Below are 23,470 nucleotides of genomic sequence, written 5' to 3' on the forward strand. Positions count from 1 at the left end.
GCCGTTACTGTCCGGTGCGAGGATATGTAGCCAAGGGAAAGGCGGATGTTTGCTAGGTTACAACAGCGCGAAGTTTTAAAATAAATACGTGTTGAATTTAGCGTGAACTTATGCAGCTTATGCCGCATATGAAACAATATTCCAATTATGGAAGGTCAGCTTAAAGTGTTATCCAGAAACCGCGAATTTATGTCGCTGGTGTTGAACTTGGCCGAGTCGGTAAGTTACCAGTTGGTACACATGCGATAAATGCGTCACGCAACGGTCGTATTGTACGGGTTTCGCACGATGTACTTTAGATCGCGATCAAGCCAAATCGGAATCGAATTTCTCGACCGCGATTGGCTCCCTTCAGCAGCTTGCCTAAAGAAGCCAATCGTGATCGAGAAATTCGATTCCAATCGGACTCGAGACTGAAAGTTCACTGTGTGACACCCGTTAAGCGATCGTCGTGGTTTTAGCAGTAAATAGAAATAGCAGCATACTTGTCCGTAATTTCTGTCCCCAAATAAGTCTGTATGCTTTCTTTTTCTTTCAGGTTAACAAGCTAGCAGTAAGCGTCGACAGTACTGCAAAACGCTGCAGTGAAGAAGTAGTAGATTCTATTCTTGCGATATTAGACACAGCTGATAAATACGGAGATGAAGCTGTAAGCACTCTTCATTATTACGCTTTAAATGTATGCGACATTGTTTTTTGAACGCGAGGACAGATTGTTCATGTGCGAGCGCTGTCGTGATGTACGGTTATGGCTGTTTTTATTTCAGTTGCAGGCTAGCCTGGAGCCATTGAAACATAAACTTAAGGTGGGAATCGCGGAACTAAGGACTTGCCGTGAGGAAAAGCAGCGCCTTCCTTTTATAAAACAGTGTGCTGTACCTCTGGGCCTTGAGGTGACTCTTCAGATCGTTTGATTAACTAACCGCCTTGTAAAAGTAGATCAGCTGCATGCTTCAAGAATCATGAAGAGACTAACAATTCTTGATTTCCAGCTTCTTGCGTCTCTTGAAGAATGTGAGATTGCGGCTCTTGAAAAAGCTCATGACACTGCCATCGAAAGTGTGCAAGAGTTGGAATCATTGTATGGAAGTCAAGGTGTGGATGTGTTCGCAAGAATCCTAGTAAGTTATCTTTTATTCTTGATGATAAGAGCAGGGCAATTTATAAAGCTGAAAATAAATGTAAACAGACGAACAAACAAAACGAGCAGTTTGAATGAAGAAGTACACTGCACAATAAATTCTCCACCAAGGGGAACATAATCCTGTCATGAAAAGAGAGGACCATCAATTTGAAACTGATTACTGTTTTTGACCACTTGAGCAAAGGCATATGCTTGATTGAACTGAATGGGATATGTTGCCCTTTCATTCAGAGATGCAAAGTGATATTTCATGTTTGCAGGAGCTTAACTTTTGCTGAAGTGTTTTTCACATGAGGCTATCATGTATTTAGATGGCTTTCATTGAAGAGTTTGTGGTCCTTTCTAAAGAAAATGAGAACTAGAAGAAATTTCGGTAGCCCTTTCTGTCTTTTTTTCATTGCGCTGTTAGAAGAGAGATAACATAAAGTAAGACCAAGTTTTCCTAAATTAAGTATTGGTAACTTTTGTCCTTGTTTCATTTCATGTCGAATGAAGACCTTTGGTCAGCCCTGTGCAAATGGCACAAACCTGGTTTCAGCATTTATTTCAACATTAGTTTCAACTTTGTTTTACCTAACATGCCACCTGACCAAATGAGTGTTTGTCAAATTATTGACTATTTGTGGAGCTGTAGCAATTTTCCTTCTTATTTCAGGAGGCCTTCAAAAATGTGCTGCCATTCTTGAAGAAAGCCCAGCAGAGGGTCTCCTCGCTGCCTCAGCGATGCCTCTTTGATGGGTTTGTGGACACTGCAGCAGTACAGAAGTTTTACCTATACTTTTTGGTGTCTGTTAGTGCACTTCTCTCCAAGTATCCAGGCAGCCGGCATGTAAAGGTATGATTTAAGCAAGCATATTTGTCTTTCTTTTAATAATTGCAATTGTCCTGGTGCACATTCAAGAAAATAAAAATACTATATATAGCTGCATTCGAAACCAGTGCTTCCTTGATGAAAGATGATGAATTGGATATGCAAGCAGTGCTCTTGTTTGTGTGACTTCCTTAAAGTGGAGGACATACACATATTATTACAAGTAGTGATTGTGCACTTTTGCCTTTTCTTTATTTGAAATTTCTGTTTGAAGCCTTGATAGTTGCCATTTCACGTCGTCAAAAATTTATTTGAATGGAGCACACAATAAATTTTAATGGTAACCAGTGTGGCCCTGTTACCAAGGGTAATGCTTGGTCTGATATGAATAAGTTCCTGGGGCCACTTATTGTGCATTCATTCACTATTAATGCGTAAGACCGACTTTCATTAATTAAATCTCATTTTGGACATGCAAAATTAGTTTGAATGAAAATCGTTTGAAATTCAAATATAATTAAAAGCTTATGTATTTGAAATGGCATGTTATAGTGAGCCGTAATTTTCTCGCAAGCAGTTGCTATACAAACAGTCTTGCAAGACTGATATTCATTGCGAAGTCTGCTCAGTGCTCTCATCGTGCTAGTGCAAAGAACTATGCTGTAAGGCAGAGTACTGTTTGCACTTCAGTCATGTTATGTTGTGGGTCCAGGAACTCCTAATGTTGTCACTGCTGCTGTCATCTGAAAGCATCACACATAATGTAACACTGGTGAAATTTCTGCTATTGTCATTGTTTATTGGCTTGCACATCTCTATGTCAGCTCGGTGTCAGTTTTCATGTATTTTCTTGTGAACATTGCCTAAAACCAACTCAACTTTTTGGGGTGGCAGCTTATCTGGGCCTTCCAGGATGACACTCTTCCATAAGATGTGACACTGCACTTCCTGGAACAGTTAATTATTGTTAGAAGTTTGACAGCCTTTACACACTTAATTGAGCATGTTCAATCCTTTTGGTTTAACCAGTAATGCTTGTAAGCTAACCACAGCTCACATTATGGCATATTATCTTTGAAAAGGCCCTTTGATGCAGGCTGATGCAGGTTGTTATTATTTCCTGTTCGCTTAGTATGGATCTAGGTGATGCCTCTAAGCAATCAATTTGATCGACAGTTTTTTGGCGCATTGTTAAACGTTTCCGTGGAATTCTTCCACTGGAAACATCATGCATCTACTGAAATGATGACTGAATTTTACCTTTTTGTCAGATTTGACCATTTTTGGCAGATTGGGGAGTCTGGTAAAATAAAACTTTGACTGGAGGTATCGTCAAAACTAGCTCCAGAGCTCCTAACACTTCTTCAATAAAATGACGCAAAATTTGTGTTTTGTTTGACTCGGCAACATCATTTTTAAATGACAGCAGCAGTGAAGACACAGAAGCTTCTCCCGGGTTGTCAATTTTCCGAACGATCATATAGGCTGTTTTAACAGTGTCTCAAACAACGGTAGATGCTCATGAGTGCTTGTTATTTTGATAATTGTGTTTCACTAATATAAAGGGCAACATTATTTTCCCCACCGTGGGTTGCTTTTATCCCTCAGTGCTTCGACAGTGTACGTACAAATTATTACGATCAGTCCTTCCTGTTGTATGGGGTTTTCACTCACACTAGAGCACACAGTCGATTTCAGACCGACCTTTGACCAAAGCTTTGACTAGCTGTCTAATCTTTTACATTCTGAACACCGCCTGCGCAAGTGCCCTTATTCGTTACTGTACAATATTGTGCAACACTCCACATTACTCTACAGCACTGTACAGGAACTGTACAAAGCATGTGGAGGCTCCAGTGCCAGTTGAATGCACACTAGGCCTCCTAGCTTGCTCAAAAAGGCTGATTGAACCCAATAATCAAGTATGAGTAAGCCTCAGCATGCTCCCTGACTTGACAACCACTGCTTCATGAGCATAAAGAATGCTGTAAAAACAGACTAGGTGCCTGCTGCAAGGAGTAAAAACAAATGCTCCCTGTACTATAGAAACTTACCCGTTTTCACATTTGCGAAGCTACTGCTTTTCCGCATAGCATAGTCATCACTATGGCTAGTATTGACACCAACACATCTTCACAATTTTTTTTTTGTGATCTGGCTTACAAAAGTTGGAAACTGGGAACCAGGCACATATTTTGTATATTTAAAAATTTTTTTAACGCTCAGTACTTATTATAAATATAGCAAATTATTGCTTTCATTTGTGTTCCCAAAGGTGCTTCTTTAATGTTTCTTTCACATAAGCATTCTCAAAAATTGTCTGAGCAATTATTAGTGCTATATATCCATTCAAAACACCAGTGATCTGGCTATAATTTAATGTATCGCAGTATACGTTGCGACTACTATGTTTTGAAATTAAATGTTAAAACATAAAAGCACGGAAAGTGAGCAGATTTCTAGCAGTAATGAAAGAGTTAATACATAGTAGCTTATAGCATCACTGGGTGAGTGGAATTTTAAAGCAGGCGTTTTTCTTATTTTCTGCTTCTCCTTTGAATTTTGATGTTGAATAGCTTTTGTTTGCATGCATCGCTTGTTGTAATTCTTTTTGCAATATCGCAAAATTACTTTGCGAGCCCCCTTTAAGATGCATACAGGCAAGGGAATCTTTGAAACTTTTGTTCACCTTAATTATCAGAAGTTCAGCTTACCAGTAGTGTACTATGTACAGCCAAACCTCGATATAACGAACCTCAATTTAATGAAATTCATGATGTACTGAACTATTTTCATTTCCTGAGCTTAGTTCCATTGAAAACTATGCATTTTTCTTGCGGTTTAACAAAGTAATCTTGTGACACGGTTTCGATTCAAAAAACTTTTCTGTTATTATAAGCATGTACTAGGCCTTGTAAATCTAGCCAAAAACTATTGAAATGTTGGCCAAGGAAAAAGTTATTTGCAAGTGTCCTTCTGCATGAAAAGTTGGAGCAGTAAAAATGCCGTCGAAGTGCGCGCGCTGGGATGCTATATGCAGGAAACAGCGCTGCACCATTTGTTGTATAACAACTTGCCGAGGCCGCAGGGCCCGCACCAGCTTAGTGCGCGTGGAGAAACACAAGAGCTGATGATTCTTCAGCGCAAAGGAGGTGGGGAAGGGGTGAGCGCATGGTAATGTGATCAAGCATGTGCTGGAGGGGGGGGGGGGGGAATGTGCGCCTATCTGCCCTGTCCCTCGAGCGCGCATCTCTCCTTTCCTCTACTTTTGCTGTAGCTGTGCATGGCTCTTTATATGCGAGCCACACGCCGTATCTTGGAGGTAATCTTCGGCAAGTGCAAAGGCTGAGCCGAGGTGGTTGGTGCCTTGATGCTCATTTTGTTCTCATGCGTGTAGTAATCTAAAGTTTCTAAGCGCATGTGACACCGATAAAACTACTAACCTTACTTCGTATATATAGTTGTCTCTTTGCTATCGCCATCAATGCTCTTTCTGGCGAAGCTGCGACATTTCTTCTTTTCTTTCTCGGGACGAATATCTGAATCTTTTTGCCCTTTTGTTTTTAATTTGAGGGCACCATCTGATGACGGCTGCAGGCACTAAGTGTGGTCAGCCATGGCATCGAAGATTTATGGCACCGTGCGCCACAACACGGTAATCTTGGACGCCGTGAGCCGCGCCGATGCATTGCTCTCGGCATGATCTGCACCGTGTGCACTGGGGCTCATAACCACACTACTATAGACCAGATTATTTCAGCCTCGCACGCAGGCTGCAGGCGCGCTCCAATACTCTCGACATCAGGTGCCACCTCTCGGTGTGGACTGCGGGAATCGATGGACTAGCGTATGTTTATTTGTGCGTGGCGCTTGGTTAGTGTCGTTGCCACTCACGGTTTGAGTGAGTAGCAACGATGTACAAAAGCTACTCGTCAGGGCGGCATTGTGCCGTCGTCGGCATTCTTGATAGGAATGTGGCGAGCGGCAATATTTAAAAATTCCGCTCGGCCTTACACTCTTTGTAACACTTGAAGGGGGAAGCCTGGTTCAAATTTAGTCATGCGTTGAGTTATACATTAGGTTACACGTTAGGTTATACATTACCAAATGATAGGCTTTCGCTACATGTAAAACCCCGTGTGGCGCATACCCGCATATCACGGACTTGGGTATGGAGCGAGGCATGTGCCACAGGTGATCGGGTATATTCATTTCCATAGGGCCACGTGACATTTTTTTCCCCATCCGCGGCGACGCCGGTTTTTCGACAAGGCCATTGCCAACTCTTTAAGGACACCTCTGCATGAGACACGTAAAAGTTTCGTCTTAATAACTACTGGGGTTTTACGTGCCAAAACCACGATGTGATTATGATGCTCGCCGTAGTGGACGGTTCCAGAAATTTCGATGCAAGCTACGCAATTTTTTATTTTTTTTTCTGAGAGTATTCAAGCAAGTGCGCTTTGTTCACGTATCGCGTAGCCAACAAGGCTATTAGATAAGCTTTCAGAGGCGGTTCAAAAGAAAACAAACAGTGCTTTGCGGCATTATTGTTACTTTCATCGCATCTTTCACTCAGTAACTTTACACGTGGTGTGAAACGCTTTTCGAAAACCACTACCCGGTTTGGATAAGTTTGTCGAGCTACGAATGAAATCTAGTTTTATACCTTGTGAGTTTTACTTTTATCAGCAACTAAAGCTTTGCCACAACACACTGTCATGTCCCTGCAAGGGCTCTGTGACAGTGCACAGCGACGTTACATGCAGCTGTAGCATGCTTATTGGCACTAATTATCTTGCACCATGGCTGGCACTTGCCAGAACACTCAATCTAACAGAATATCTTGCTTTATGACGCACGGAAACAAATGCATTCGTTTTCGCAAGTGAAAATGCGTCGCCCTCATTCCGACCATGATACTGCGAAACTTTAGAAAAGTCAAGCGTGCCCTCGATCCAACGCTTGTTCTACTGCGTTCGTCATGTATACATAATGCAAAAGTGAAATGAGCATGCACTTAGCAATTTTAAGCGTAAACGGTCCGCTTGAAGAACAATTCATTGCCACCGCTCCTGCTTCCGCCAGTGCAGTGATTCGCAGTGCCCACAGTCAATGCTCACACCGCGGCGCCACCGTTGTGAGAAAATGGCGGCGCCTGAGAACGGCGCTGAATTCTAGTCTATAGGCCGACCTTCTTGTGATTTGTTTATAAGTGATTACTGAAAAGATACTATCCAGCAGGAATGTTCTGCCAATTTGGGAAATTATTTTTACTGCTGAAACTTTCAAACCTCAAATTAACGAAATTCGTGGTTTAACGGTTTTTCGCTGCGAGTGCAAGTTTGTTATGACAAGGTTCCACTGTATATATTAAACTGAACAAGGAACCCAGCTATTCAGTTTATTGTAGAGTTTACATGACTGAGTTCATCTTAAAGGGAGTCTACTGTATTCCATGAATGACATTTAAGGTATGAAATAACAAGCTTTTCCTTAAAATAAAAGCACAGTTACCTTTTTGGGGCTTTAGAGCAGGTCAAATTAAGGGGGGATGCGGGGCTAAAATTATGGTTTTTGCCGAAAAAAAAAAAAAGACACATCTGTAGATTTGCATATTTTTGGGTACATCAACTTATAAAAAAACTTCTCACCAAGTTTTGTTGCTATCTGTGCTGTATGAAAGAAAAAATTATATTTGTTAATGTGCTTGCCGTTGAAAGCACATGTGAACGCTGTTGTCAAAACATGGCCACAGAGCATGAAAAAACTGAACGTGGAATGAGAGCCCTCATTCGGAAGATAATTCTTTGCGCTTTTTATCCTAAAGATACCTATTGAGGTTGAAGCGTAGTGCAGAGAAAGAAAGCCATAAAAGAGGTAATATTTTCGGGTGTGGCAAGCCGGGATTGAATGGCAAATCAATATGGTTACTTAGTCTGGCAAGAAGACAACAAAAAAGGCATATTTTCAGTCCCGGTGAATCTAGATTGACTGGCAAACCGATATAAAAATTTGAATTGGTGGAATACAATCGAATTATAACCAGTGAATACTTGGAATACAATTGATACAAAGCCCTGGTTGATACAACAAGCCATTGGGGCCAACAACCTGCCATCCAGCCTTTACTAGAGACATTGTGAGAGGGTTAGTTCTATACATCAAGCTTAGTAAGCCAGAGCTCCTTGAACGATGTTCAAAATGCAGATGCAGAATGCAAATTAATCATCCTCTGCATTAGACTGGAAGGTGCGGCAGAAGACAAAGTTCGCTTTCCTAAGAATAGTGGAGACTGCAGCAGCCTTGCTAGAGCTCACTGAGGCTGCCACACAGCATCAAGAGAGTGTTCGAGAAGCTGGAGCTGAAGTATGAAGTCCAGATGAGGAAGCATTTCCAAGAAGCAACTAAGGGAAGCATTTCACAAGAACAGACAAAGGAACTTTCATATCTAAAATCCATTTCATATCAAAACTTTCATATCAAAATCTATATCTAAAGCTGAAAAAAAAAAAAGAGAAGACAACTTGAAGTGATTGGGCGCCGAGCAATCTTGTGCTGTAGAAGAGGGCTCAATTTATGCTGCAGGGGCCTTTGATTAATAACTATTCACCATAAAGTAAAGTAGCATGTTTTGCAATCTTTTAATTGATGTTTCTCTGATGGCACTTTTTGGCCAGACATCACCTTTAGAAAAACTATCATTTCGGGACTACTTTGTGAAAACCTGCTTTCGAGGTACAAGGTAGTTTCCAGAGTGAAAATGTGTCAGGAATGAGATAAAGTACATTTTAAGTTTTGAATTTCTTCTAGCACAACGAAAATGCTAGGTATATGACATATGGTGACAACACAAAAAACATACTTGGTTTTCCAGTGATGGGGGTTTTTACAGAAATGGCATAAAAAAAAAGTGGCTGCTTTTATCCTGCGCTATAGACCACCTAAAAATATCTATGCAAAAAACAATGAATATTATTGCTATTATTTTTTAAATGACAATTGTTCTAAGCAGCCACACTCAAGCGCTTAATATGATGACCATAACTTTTTTTCAGTTTGCTTCAGTGTGATCAAATTTAAAATGTATTCTAATGACAATAAGGGCAACCACCCCACAAAATTTCATTAAAATGGGTAAATGATTTAAAAGTTGGCTCTTCAACCCTCTAAAGGTGAAGTTGAATTAACCATTCTGAAACTAATGGAAGTCGACTGTACTTTTATGCTGGCATACCATGATGTGCCTTTAAATGGATGTCTGTGATAGGTTGGTGCTGTCGGCTGCATAGTGGGGGCCATGTCTTAGCACTCCTTGCTCCTAATCTCTGTTGCTAATGCTACAAAAACTAGGTTTACCAAAACAGCTGAACAGGAACCAAAAGTGGTTCCTATGCATACTCCTTGCCTTTGACTGTGCCGTCAACATTTAATTGCCGGCATGTGCTTTTGCTGCAACAAGCATGGACATCGGGAGAGGTGCTATTTCATTTGTTCATGATTTAGTTGGGACATTCACTGTGACTGATGATTGCTGAAATTGATGAACATTATCCTCTAGATACTTTGGTGCTTTGCCATTCGTCAAGCAGGCCTGTGGCTGTCCAAGTTGCGAGACTTCGCCTGCAGTGTTTCTTCCTATGAATTCTTAGATGGATGGATGGGTGCCTTTGTTGGGAAGGTGGATGAGGTAGGTATTGCATTGTTTAGAAGAACAAAAAGCGTGGGGGCATGTTATGTGGCACAAAAAATTAGGCACGCTATGTAGTATATAATAGCAAAGGAGTGCACTTACTCCTGGTCATGAAACTGGCTGTAGCCTTCATCTGTGAGGTTTCGTATAAAGTCCAATGGCGATAAAATTGTTGCCGCGTGCCGTATGACGTATTTTGCTACTGTGCGTTAGATCATTTATTTCATATTGGCAAGACCTATCTCACAAAGTTCAGCCTGCCTTGCTTGTGCCATAGTGCTGGTAGTCCTTGCTGTTTTCCTTCTGTGCTTCGTCGTCTCAAGTATGTAGGCTGCATTGTACATTTTGTCAGGTTGTTATATGGTGGAGGAAGGGGGGGGGGGGGTAGAGAATCTTAAACCATGCTCCTATTGTAGAATCATTATATGCCTACCTCTCTGTGCTTTCATCTCAAGGGATAAGCAGGTTGGTCATGGCATAAAGAAAAGAAATGGCAGGGAATGAAGCATTAAGTTTTTTCCTTTTATTGAGGTACTTGAAAATATACCTGCTCTTCAGTGGGCTCAAGGGTACTTACACTGGTATCCTCTGTTGCAGCATGCTGAAATTCATGAAATTGGTCTCCTGAGAAAGCTTTAACCTACATTGTGGCCATCATATGCTGCTGGCCCTAATATGACGTGATGTTAGTGCAGTTTACTGTTGGAGCTGAACAACGTGACATCATGAAACAACATTGCTGAAGACATGATAATAGGGGATCTCAATTTGCATTATGTAACAAGCTGTGTGAATGCTAAAGAAGCTTCATGCAGGCTGAAATCTAGTGGGCTCATGGAAGTGAATGAAAAGAGAGTTAACAGTAAAAGCTCGATGATACGAATCTCACGGGGTCACGAAAAATATTCGTATTAGCCGAAATTCGTATCATCGAAACACAATTAAAACTACTGTAGAATCTCGATAATTCGAACTCGAAGGGGCCTGAAAATTTGTTCGAATTAAAAGGACGTATTTTTGAAGTATTCGTGCACCATAGCACGAACGGTGCGAGTCGTGAAATATCGCGGCGCGCAAGCGCATAGCAAGCGCGGGCCACAAACTGCCCACGCCGGCTAACGGTCGCTTCCCGATAACGACAGAAAACGAAGCTTCAGGGAGCGAGCGGGCGGCGCCGGCACACGGGTGCGCGCGGAGACCGTCGAAGGTGAGGGAGGAGGGCGCGCCAGGGAAGCGGATTTCGCCGGGTCAACTCCGCCGCTTCGGTGGCTCCCCTCGCCCTCCCTCTCAACTCCCTCGTAGCTCTCTCACCTTCGACTCCGTGCGCACATCTCCGTGCGCGCCCGCCGCCGTGCTGGCGCCAGCTTATTTTAGCCGCCCCCTGAAGTTTCGTTTTCTGCCGTTATCGGGAAGCGAGCGTTTGCGGGCGTGGCAGTTTCGTTGGCCCGACTGTGCCTCCGCCGCTGCTTCCCTCTGCGCTGCTGCCGCAGCGTGCAAGGTCAACATGTGACTAGAAAATAGAGAAGGGTTCACTGCCATTTTATCCGCGTGGCTGAGACGTCGGCACTAGTGTGTGCTAGAATACGGTTGTCTAGAACACTCTAGTCGTGCCGGCACGTACACGCTTGTTCCGGCGCGATGCAGAAAGGCGACCTTGCAATTTGAGAGAGGGGGAAATTTCCGCCGCGGGTTCTTTTTTTTTCTCCCCGTTCCTTCGCGCGCGGCATTGAGGGGTCTCTCCTGAGCTTTTGCTCTACGGCGGTGTCGGAGCAATGCCGGTCGGAGGCGCCGCCGCGTTATTTGGCGCGCTGCTAAGAGCATTGTCGGTGCGCGGTATGTTCGAAATAAGCGTGTTCGAATTAACGAGATTCGACTGTAACTAAATTAAAGAGTCAGAGGTGAACTCACTCAGGCACATGTACGTAAAAAGCATTTATTTCTTGAAGCGCCACCGCTTCAAACTCTATGCGCCCACTCGCGGAGTCCGCGCTGTCCGGCGCCGCGCCTCCGCACCAAAAGAGGAGAGAAAGCGCGTGACTGCGTGCTGTTCTCTTTCGCGGCCGTCGGTAGGGCGGCGTTTATTCGTATCAACCGACGCTGGCTGAAAATCGATTCGTAACAACCGTTCTCTAGCACATTGCTAAGTAATGGGGCTCGGCCGGGACCACAGAAAAATTCGTATCATCCGGAAATTCGTATTAGCCGTGATCGTATCATCGAGCTTTTACTGTAATTGCTTAATTCTTAGGAGCTGACACTCTTGCAAATGTTACATTTCTTCAGTTATTTTTTCTTGTATGTGTGTATTGGTTTCATAACAATAGCTATGTGAGCATCTAAACATTATTGACATCAAAGTGGTTGGTACTCAGTGCTAAAGGCAACTCACTTAGACAAGCTCACCTGTTTTTTGAATTTTAATAGTACTTAGCTGTAACTGCGCTTTGTTTTTGTGACATCACTTATCTGTACCTTTTAAAGCTTGTACCACTGTGCACAATTCATACAAATCCAGGGAATGTGAACATAAAAATTTGGATGTATGTGTATCTGATAGGACCGATAGGAAGAACTGGGTGTTCCCTGGTGCCCATAGGTTGCACAAGAGGACTGTAATTTAGCCATTCCTAGCATTAAATAAGCAGGAGTGACTTGCCCATGTTTCTCTTTTTTTCTCAGTAAAAGGCCTCTCTGTAATCGTAGCATACATTATGCTGTTCTTTTTTTTCCCGTTTTGGTGGCAGGTTACCAGTAATAATTCATAGCATTCACCTTTCAGGCTCTGTACCACTTGGGCCACAAGTTGGAGGCTGATTTTTACTCTGCTGTGGATGCAGTGACTAGCCATGGAATGTCAGTGTGCCACCTTTGTCCAGAAGGGGACCGGGACAAGCTGATCACTGCTTACAAAGAGGTGGTGTACTGGTGACAGAGGCATTTAATTTTTTTGTCGACATTTTGTGGGCTGTTTGTGATGGAAAGCTGTTAATAATTGTGCAAAATGTTGCATTATTTTACTCATGGCTCTGTTAAAGAAAGCTGAAGTCTCTGTGGAAGTAGCGCATGGTTGACAGTGAAAGTGATTTATTGAATTGAATGTAAATGGGTACGACCTCTCCTTTTGTTGGTTATCATTTGCGGAGGGAGAGGTACTTGTAGTTAGAATTGTGTAGAATTGATTTAGAATTGTGTAACCATAGAAGCTCCCAAAGGTGTCCCAGGAGAGACTCTAGGATTCTTATGCTGTGGAATGGGGCTTAACATTGGTGAAGCCAGAGCACAAAAGGTCACACTCATTCTTTAGATGTAGTTAGAATTGTGTAGAATTGATTTAGAATTGTGTAACCATAGAAGCTCCCAAAGGTGTCCCAGGAGAGACTCTAGGATTCTTATGCTGTGGAATGGGGCTTAACATTGGTGAAGCCAGAGCACAAAAGGTCACACTCATTCTTTAGAAAAGTGTGCTGCGTTGTTTTAAGGGAAAGGTTGACATATTTGAGTGTTTTAACGGCCAGTGTCGTGAATTCATGACATATCGAATATATGCCAAGTCAACATTAATAAGTACTTGGAAGGCAAAAACCGCAGTGGTAGGGATTTCTGCCTGGGAGCGAGAGCATGAAAACCCCGATAAAGTATTTCAGAGATTTAATTTCGGGAAAACTTCATTTTTAGTGTCGTGTTGTAACCATGTCTCCGTGATGCCAACCACGTGAGGGTCATGTAATAAAGTTAAGCATTCGAATGGTTCGTGCTTATTAACAATGCTTCACGCATTTATATTTAGTAGCCTTATTTCTTGAGGCTTCTGTGGTCACGAACACTCATGCGGCCCAGATTGGCAGTTAGTGCGCGCTTCAACCTGCCTATGTGCCGTCAAGTCCCATGTATACGCAACGTCGCCGATAAAGAGTTTATCATGCACAAGTTTTACCCTTGCCGTCTTTTGGCCGAGCCTATGAATCCTTTCCACTGAGGACACTGCCACACCGAGGCGGTCACCAAACACACCCTTAATTACTTTATCTTCTTTGTCTTTGAGCATCTCATTTGGGCTCTCCGGTACACCAAAAACCATAATATTATTGTGTCTAGCTCTATCCTCTAAGTCATTAATTCTTTGCTGCTGTAATCTGATAGTGCACTCAAGATCGCGCACATTGCGTTCGAGTGCAAGTAGCTTAGTGCATGACTGTGCCGCCATGTCTAGTTTTTCTCAAAATGTGCAAGTCTATCATCCAACATTGCCTGCTTGTCCTAGATAAGCTGAAGCATATCCTCAGTTGAGAGGCCAGGATTACTCTCAATATCTCCCGCCACCAAAAGTTGCCAGCAACACCACAACGTGCACAAAATTTCAGAGCATTTCATTGGGAGTGACAGCACATTTAGACAAAGACTATTAGAACGGAAACCATAAACCAGAGAATCGTAACCAACCTGCAAAGCAAGCCAGCAATGTCTTAGCGACATGTTCGCTTCGGTGCTGCTGCTCCCACTGAATAGAAACAGACGCAGGGAAGGCTTTATGCACTCCGGGAACCCCGCAGACGTGCCTCCGATTGGTGGGCTCCAGTTGTCGGTCCATGTGCATCAGAAGCAATCACTGATGAAGCTTCCAAAACATCACACGTGCTGCCTGTAGTGCTTGACACTGCGCTTTGGGACATCAGCGGCAAAATCTGCAAAGCAAGCCAGCAATGTCTTAGCAACATGGTTGCTTTGGTGCTGCCGCTCCCACTCATAGCTCCCACTCCCACTAGTGGCTTGGGGAAAAAACACATTCTTTGGATAGCATACGCTGCTGTGAGTATCTCGTGCAAATTTTGCACTCGTGTGCGGCGTCACCTCTTTGAAGTGAAGCGCAAAGTCACCTTTTTCTCAAACATTTTTTTCAACAGAGGCCTTCTCACTTTTTCAGTGCTGTTGGCAGCTGCCCCTTGATGTCAGTGGGCAGATTCCCATAGAGCGCTGCCATTGTCCGATAGCTGACATCAATCAAAAATGGTGCTTGGCATGCAGTTTACTTAACAGGCTGAATTAAGAGAAAATCTACTTTCGAACTTCAATAAGGATTACGTACTTCAGGAAGAAGCCAACTATCGTCTGCTCACGCTCGACTGCGGCCGTGCAGGAGCTAACTTTGGCCACACCGCTTATTGGTGTTGTAGCCGTCAGGTCTGGCTAATTTCGATTAGCTTTGAACATTGAATGAATGTATGTTATTTAGTGACACAAGGGCCAGGTATGGCCAAAGAGCACCATGCTTTGAACATTCAACTAGCCTTGAATCACACGAAACACGTTCAGACCACACATATGCTTGCCAGCGCGCACTCACTCCTGGCAGCTCCTGACTAGGCGCCTTGACAGACATCGCTTCGTATTGAGCTATTGACAGCACTTCTAAATTTGCAATTTGGATGTGGCTATCATCCGTCGGTCAAGCTGGTGCAGTACAAAAACCAGTCCGCACCATGTAGCACGGCCAGACTGGAGCACATGAGTGTGAGCACGCACTCCAGCCCTGTCGTGCACATAGCGAATGCCCTACAGTTGCATATAGCCACGTCTGCTATGTAACATAGATAACACGGCCACTGTGGGGTTCCGTGATGAGCCGGCTCGCTCAGCTCACTGTGGCTGGTTGAGGACAGCTGCGTGCTCCGAGTAGTCTCTGTGGGCGTTGTGGCTCCAGGCACATGGTGAGCCTGCCCGAGCGCCAACATCCGACTCTAACAGGTCATCTGCTTCCTGGGTTGCACACCTTCGAGGTGTGTTGGCATCATGGTCTAAGCTCGTTATAAGTGAACATAAAGCAATGTTTCGTTTGACCCTCGGAAATTATGTGATTGTTGTAAACATAAGTGTAAAAGGAAGTGTGCTACAAGCCACTCAGTGCGAGAAAGTTGTGTGTAGCTATCTAGTCCACTGTAGCACAGCAAAAGGATAAGACATCGTAAACTTCACCATAAGTTGATAGATAGCTTCAGAGTTTGGCGTGTCGTAGGCGCCAAAATTGGAAGTAGTGGCATCTCCGTGAACATCAAAAATCAAATTTGAACTGCGCGCCATGGTGACATTCAGTAGGCGGTGTGTTGTGGGCACGCCCCGCTCTGCCGTAGCCTTCGCTGTGTAAGGCATTGAAGAAAGAGTGGGAGCACCGGGAAGGGTATCATACACGATCTTTGATTGCCAATAACTCCGCTTCTGCTGAACGCATTGGAGTACTTTTGTCAAAGTATTTCTGAAATAGTCAATGTTAACTTCAAATCCATTTCTTGACTTCAGTAAAAAGTGGTTCAGGGCCCCTTTAAAATAATTGAAGAGCATTTGAGAAGAAAAAAATGCCACCCATTCCTTAATTAGGACAGCAAATTGGGTTCGTCATAATCGATTTATTGTTGCAAACAAAACTGAGCACTAACATAAGAGACGAAGAAATAAGTGCTTCTGTCGTGCACTTCTGTCTTCGTCCCTTGTGTTTGCTCTGAGTTTTGTTTGTAGCATTCCCTAATTGCATTGCACAAATATTCAACGTTGGTTGAAGAAGGTCCAAATGCCCAATGTCATGAATTTTGAGCAATACAGCAGCTCAACAGAGTTTTCCACTTTAGTTTTTTAATACAGTAAACATCTGTTAATTTGACTTCGGGAAATTAAATTTTTCGGTTAATTCACTCCCGACTGAAGGTCCCGGCCGGAACCCATGTATTTCTATGGGCCCACACATTCGTTAAATCGATTTTACAATTGGCCTTTACTGGATAATTCGAACTTGACCAGTCAGCATGCACGCACCTGACCCCTATGGTCACCCCAAAAGTCAAAAGAGACCTCATTAGTGGTAGCGTCTTTCTCGGGACAGTGAATGCGTTCAACACACAACATAACATCTCTAATCGAAAACGCCTGTTTTCTCCCTGCCCTAGGAAAATTTTCAAGCAATAGCCGTTGCTTAGAATGTCTCAGTATGGTGTTTACTATTTACCTGATTCTAACACATGCCTTTTTATTTTTAATTGTGGCGAATATTGCCTGTGCGGTACATTCGAATACAAAACCAAAACCGCCTTCGTGGCGTTTGTATGCTTTACCGCATAACACGGATGTATTGCGGCGAAGCTAACTTTAGGAACCGCCCGCTGTTGTGCAACACATATTAGACCCTTGCCAATTTTTCTTGCTAGAAAACCGGGGATGTGTTGGATTTCTACTTTGTTTAAGAGCTTTAATAAATTGTGCTTCAAGATGTTAAGGATGATATAGCTGAAAGTCGCTGTACCACTTCTGCCAATGCAGTGTACATGATAGATTGGTTATTTTCTTGCTGAAAAAGTTTGCTGATAGCAACAAAACATGAAATTTCTGTAATGTTGTTAACCGACTTTTCTTTTTTCCTGTACAACTAGGTTCTAGAGTGTAAACTTGACCTGGAAAAAGCGTCAATGTGTGATTCAGGGTATGTATATGATTCTTAACCATGGGAAGCCACAGCCTATAATTTCATGCTTGTGTGATTCTTACGTAGTCACCATGTTTCAGAAACAGTACAGAATCAAAGCGCAAAAAGATGAAGGCCACTTTGGAGAACTTTGAGGAGCTTGTGAACATTGCTCTTGTGGAACTGATAGTCCATAACTACATGAAGCCAAGTTCGTCTTTCTTGAGGCTCTTGCAAGTTGCCAAAGAAGACCCATTGGTGAGAACCCTTGGTGTTTTTCTTGCAAATGCTGTCTCAGAATTGCCAGTGTCATTTTCTTTGACTTCATGAAAGTAGTGAGAGCCTGAAGACATTCAGTTGTTCTGGGCAAAATGAGCTTCTTTCAGGCATCTCGTAGTTCTGCTTTACATTGCAGCATTGATATGGACAAACTCATTTTAAGCTGCAAATATGCTTCCCCACTCCATATCATCTCTGCTTCTCTGTGTCACATGGTCACTCTCTTTTGCATATATGAATGACACCATGCTATGTTACAGTGTAGTGTGGTCTGTTACACAGTAAGACCTCGTTAATTTGGATTTCATGAGACCGAAAAAAATGTCCGAATTAACCGAATGTAAAATTGTCGAGGGTATCTAAAAAAACAATAAACAAGTGCTTACTACGTCAACACACTTTTATTTACTGAATGGATAAGAAAATCCTCTTTCTATTTTGCACAAACACAGCACGGAAGCTGCAGTTCTCGTCATCTTGTGCCTGTTTGGCTCTCGCAGCGTTACCGCGGAACGCACCTTCATCTGCTTTAACTACCATGCGCACATCCTGATTATTTTTTTGCCACTGACCTGGTCAATAACAGATTGTCTGTCCATTGCGATGCGATATAGCCAGTGCTCTGCGCCGTTGTGAATATGCCCCTGTGCTATCGGTGCGATCACACGGGATTAGCGCGTTGGTTTGCCAGCTGCCATCCATTCAAGCCATGTCACTAACCAAAACACGCATGCGCTTCCTAAATATGTCAGTTCAAGTTGCTTTTGTGTACTCTTGCTTAGCTCAGTTGCTTACTGATTTTTCGGGGCCGTACAGGGACTCGAACTTCGTAACTACGGCCATCCTGTGTCATGCTTCATCGCTGATGAGGTCTGTGGATATGAAAATATTGATGGCAAGCTTTGTGCGACAGCTTGTCCCCATGTCCTGGCGCTGTCAATCAGCAAATTTTCATCACAGCTGTACTGCCTAGGCCACTAGACTAAAAGCATCACTTTGTCAGGCAAAGTTGTGGTTTGAGGCCGAGTTGACATGCTGGCAACTTTGTTCTCGACAGCCATATCCTTCCGAGAAACCCTTTGAAGTGGTGCACATAGACTTTGCTGAACTGAAGAGTCCTGGAGTACGCAAGACGCAATCTTTTCTGGTTGCAATAGATCAGTGCACCAGAATGGTAGCAGCACGACCTGGAGGAGAAGATGCTAACAGTGTTATGGCCCTTCTTGATCGAGCAATGTTTTAACAGCTGAAAGTTGTGATATCCGACAATGGAAGACTTTTCTAAACAGAAGAAAAAGAAAATACTTAAAAAGACGCCTGATGCCCTTTCAGCATCGCACAATTGCAGATTATGTCTGAAAAATTGACAGGCACACCGCATGGCATCCCAAATTTTGGCTGGCATTATGCATTGGTTCAGAGGAGTTGCCGCAGGCAAGTTAAAATAATTGTGCAGTTCTGCAAAATCAGGTGTCTGAAAAATAGGTGTGTGACTGTATTTGATATTCTTGCTGCCAGAATCTATGATTTGAGCCACGTCTGAACAAGATTTTGCTTCGCCAAAACTGATACTGTGTCGGATCCCACATTTTAAGTTTCGTTATATAGCAGGAGAACACTCCATTGAAATAAAGCGAGAGCAACCAAATTTTTAAAGCGAATCTTTCTTTGCCTTTGCCTTTTACTTTTGCATCACTACTGCTGCTGCTGCTGCTGCTGCTGTCTTGCATGCCACGTCGGGGGGAGGGATGGTTCAGAGCGTGTATATACATAGAAGTAGCGTGGCAGAGACTAAAGGTGATGCGAGAAACTCGTTTGGACCTTTCCATCGCGTTGCATGTGCAAATGCCCTCTGGACCTGCCTGGGCGTCGCCACATCAGCCTTTTGATAGCTGTAATTATCCGTGACTCCCCACAAAAGCATTGCAGAAAATGCAGCACTTACCTTTCTACTAACGTGCAACTCCAGAGGAGAAGTAGATAGAATGGTAGAGAGGAGGGGGAAGAGGAGGCACAATGGGTAGGACCAACCCAGTTGTGAAACGAGTGAATAACAGTCTTGCCACTCTTTGCTTGCAGTTCTCATACAGGGGGAATGAGCGGGAGAGGGAAAAGGTGACGTGATATAGACACGACAGCGGTTGTGGGCAAACTGAAAGTATGGTGCGGTACATTTCTGCTATTTCTGAAAAATAAAACCCATACAAATTTGTCAAGCAAACAACTGATGCAGGGCCTGCACACACAAAGCCGCATTAAAGCACCGTAGGGTCTATACTCGCGGACAACTTTCTGTGGCAATGAAGGGAAAGCTCTGGAGGCAAAGCGCCCACAAGTGAGAGCGCTTCTGAAAAGAGTCCCGCATTTAAATCCACGTTAGTTTAGGCTGGAGAAGAGAAAACATAAACACCTTATTAGCTACAGTTAAATAAGATAGAACACACCACTGAGTGTGAAAGTTAGCTTATCTTGCGGCTTTTCCCTTCCACGTCAGAGCAAACGCACAACTGTCACACATGGAAGTTGCGCCAATTCAGCGTCTGTTCCGAGCAACCAAAAGCACTGTCAAATGCTGCCGGACTAGTTGGTGCGGTAACACATATGCAGCAGCCACGCGCCCGTAGCTTTCCCTTCATTGCCACAGAAAGTTGTCCGCGAGTATAGGCAACTCTGCAGAAGCGCTCGCATGTCAAATCAACACTTCTGTGCCTGCCGTGGTAGCTGTGCAGCTATGGCATTTCTCGAGGTCTCTGGTTCAATCCCGACCACGGCAGCCGCATTTCGATGAGAGTGAAATACAAATACACTAGTGTACTTAGATTTAGGTGCTCATTAAAGAAGAAGTGAATGTTAAAATTAATCCAGAGTCCGCCACTATGGCGTACTTCATAATCCGATTGTGGTTTTGGCACGTATAGCCCCATAATTCAATTACAGTTTAACACTTCTGCCACGATGCGATGTGTCATGTGAGGCAATGATAATGCTCAATCCTCTCAGTGATTATGAACAATGGTGCACAACAACGTCTCAAGCAAACATGTCTCCCTGTGTGTTCTGTGTACTCTGCAGACAAACAGCAGTGGTGCATGCAAGGTAACCTTTAACATCAACTCACTACTCTCGTATTAGACTAGACGCTGAAGAAATTAAACATTCGTCGTCAACATCACCGCTAATTATCGTCAATCAAAGCAAACAAGACAGAAAGCTTCACTTACGTCGATTCCCACAATGTATGGGATCCACACAATTTTTTTTGTTTACTAGTTTCGGTTTACTAATTTTTGTTTTTCTAGGTTGTAAATAATTATTAAAAAATTTATTGAGACTTAAATAATTGAGAACGACCAAGAAACAAAATTTTATGCATTTATTTTTGTGCCACTTCTATAAGCTGTACAATGAGGTGGTCAAGGAAAAAAAATATTTGAAGTGGTGCACTTGCTAATAAAACTTCAGTAATATTGACTTCAAAAACTTTTTGTTTAGGTAAGAAAACAACTTAGTACTAATTTAGTCCCTTGTGTAACCCTGATCATGTTGATAATAATGCATACTAGCCATCCATCCTCTCGGTAAGCACCCAAAGATTGGGGAATAATTTTATCCTGTTTTTATTCCAGAAAAAAGAGGGCAATAACAGTGCAGCCAACCTGTCTGACCTCTACAAAAGTAAAGCGGATGCTTTTTGTGAATCTGTGGACACAACATACAGCATAGCACATTTAGCTGCTGGTTGTACGACAGATGTTAGATGTAAGTAGTTTGTGACAAGGCTCTTCAGCTGTCTTTGTGTTTGTGCTTCTTGAGACGCTTCTGTGTTATGTCATTTAATGGCTTAGACATCTCCTTCAAAGCACTAAATGTGGCCTGCCAACAGTGAAGCACTTTGCTATGTACCCAGACAACGCAAAGGCATCCTCAGTAAGTCTGTGGGATGTGGGCATCAGGACATTCGTACATCGTAAGGATGTCCTGCACTAATCCTAAAAGGCTCCTGATCAAGTTCATTTGTCCGTCCCAAGTAGATGCTGAGAACATACCGGATACATAATTGGGGGACCATTTTAGGATGATGTCAGGACATGTTCCAAGTTATTACAGTGTTTGACACTGTAATTAGAGGGCTATATTTACAAATTGATTTAAAATATGCATGCCGCAGCTTGGATATGGAGAACCCATATTGTAGGTCTTGGTTTGTATATTTGTGTGCTTTCATGTGCTCTGAAATCTCAGAAATTTTGCGTCATTGTTTCTTGCCACCATTAAAAAGCAGGTTGGTATCAAACGAACTATCTCAGTTGTAGCACCACCTATGCACTTGCAAAAGCATAGCCTTTGCTACTTCAAGAGAACCGTCAGTGGAAGATGCACTTTGGACACCACCACCAATAATAATAACGTAATAATAATAATGTAATAATAATAACGTAATAATAATAATAATAATAATAATAATAATTAAAACAAAATAGTGTACAAATAAGTTTTTTTTTTTTCTCTTTTTGCCGTGTGCCGTTTGTATTTCGTTTTTGGTCATACTCAATTTCGTTCGGGTAAGCATGAAGCTCCGAAATAAACACACCTGGAAGCAAAGTCCTGAGAATATCCTGCTGAGGATGTTTCTCGGATATATCTCAAGTTAGGTTCGCGATAAGTCCAGCAGTAAATGTGTTTAAAATTCATTGTGAGCAGGATGTTATGGATGTCCTCAGTACGTCCCATAAAGAGTGAGGACGTTCGGATCTTCCCGGAACATCCACGGGATATTTTGAGTTGTCTGGGTAGTGGCTTAGCAGGTAAGGTGTTTTTCCACTGAGCATAGTTCTGCACAGTTTTGTATAAATAGAACCTACAATTCTGGTTCCATTTCAGGAGAAAGAAGCCGCATTCATGTTAATAAAAAGGGATTGTTACGATGAGACATTTTTATTTTAGATAAAAGGATGAGTAATGATTGTTGGAGGCTTAGCTATCGAGCCACTCAGAGTCCAGGCGAACATTGTTCTCTTCTTTCATTTGTCACCCAAAGTAGCGTAGCTTTTCTCCTGTTGCAGAGGATGCCCACCAGGCAAGTCAGTAAGGATTCCCAGGGTGATAACATTTAAAGCAGGCGACATGAATGACATCAGTCTTGTGAGAGCAGCAGCCAGTAGATGTGAGGATATATATATATATATAGCACATAAGTGACGTCACTGAGAGGTGCCAAAATGAAGGGGCCAGTGTAAAGGCCCAGGAACTTTTGGTATAATCCTCGCTGGCGATGTGGGGTCCACAGCCACACCAGACCTCCTTTTGTGTACAAGAGATGCTGATGTCGCTTATTATATAGCAAGCCTTTGAATGGTGTTGTGATGGAAAGATATAGAGATGGGTGATGCATCGGGCCTCCCCAGCATGACAACATGAATTACCTTTGTTCTGAACCCTTATGGCAACTCGTTTGACTGAAAGTGATTTGGGGTCATATTTTGTAACAAACCACTTCATTTTCAATTCTTTTTCACCCTTCGTGATTGACTCAGATACTGCTACACCACCGTTATTTCCAAAGTTGCCCACTTGGAATGACGGATGATATGAAAAGGATGAAAATTGCAATAGTAGTTTGTCACAAAACGTTGACCCTTGGTGTTGCTTAATCATGATGTAGCCTGTGACATTGATTTTTGGTGTATAATACCAGTGATGTGCTCCAAGCTTAAAATTTTGCATGAACACCCTATGTTTTTGAAATTTTGCTTCCTTAAATGTCCTAGGCGATTTTCTTTCCTCCACCTTAATTACAGTGATGTTAGTGTACCAAATGTTTTTTAGCTTAAATACCTCCTTAACCTTTTACTTTTGCATTATTAGTAAATACCATTTACTAGTAAAAGTAATTTGTGAATAATACAGTAAAGTTACTGCAGAATATAGAAGAGTAAAAATCATTAGTAAATAGAACAGTAAATATAAATTTCTATTTTTGATATCAATGTTCTTCTGCAGCATTGGTGTTAAACTAATGCTGTGTTCTGTATCTGTTGTCACGAAATTTAAGTAGAAAGCATTCTGACATCTGTGTTTTGTGTTAGTGTGCCCAGTGGC

At 42.7% G+C, this 23,470-nt stretch overlaps 1 protein-coding gene across 2 annotated transcripts in view; it reads left to right on the plus strand.

Moving 5' to 3' along the window:
* Window positions 1-40: 40 nt before the first annotated feature.
* The window catches only part of LOC119458919 (uncharacterized), a 49,371-nt gene continuing 25,941 nt past the window's right edge, over window positions 41-23,470 (plus strand). For both annotated transcript variants that reach the window (XR_007466443.1, XM_037720777.2), the window contains exons 1-10: window positions 41-219; window positions 539-649; window positions 768-893; window positions 993-1,121; window positions 1,800-1,979; window positions 9,517-9,645; window positions 12,428-12,562; window positions 17,061-17,110; window positions 17,194-17,350; window positions 20,998-21,130. Coding sequence is in view for 1 of the 2 variants with exons in the window: in XM_037720777.2 (XP_037576705.1) it covers window positions 148-219; window positions 539-649; window positions 768-893; window positions 993-1,121; window positions 1,800-1,979; window positions 9,517-9,645; window positions 12,428-12,562; window positions 17,061-17,110; window positions 17,194-17,350; window positions 20,998-21,130 (1,222 nt within the window). In the remaining variant the exon portion in view is untranslated. The remainder of the gene's footprint in view (window positions 220-538; window positions 650-767; window positions 894-992; window positions 1,122-1,799; window positions 1,980-9,516; window positions 9,646-12,427; window positions 12,563-17,060; window positions 17,111-17,193; window positions 17,351-20,997; window positions 21,131-23,470) is intronic.

Source organism: Dermacentor silvarum, chromosome 1, assembly GCF_013339745.2.
Source record: "Dermacentor silvarum isolate Dsil-2018 chromosome 1, BIME_Dsil_1.4, whole genome shotgun sequence".
In the NCBI taxonomy this organism is placed as follows: Eukaryota; Metazoa; Arthropoda; class Arachnida; order Ixodida; family Ixodidae; genus Dermacentor; species Dermacentor silvarum.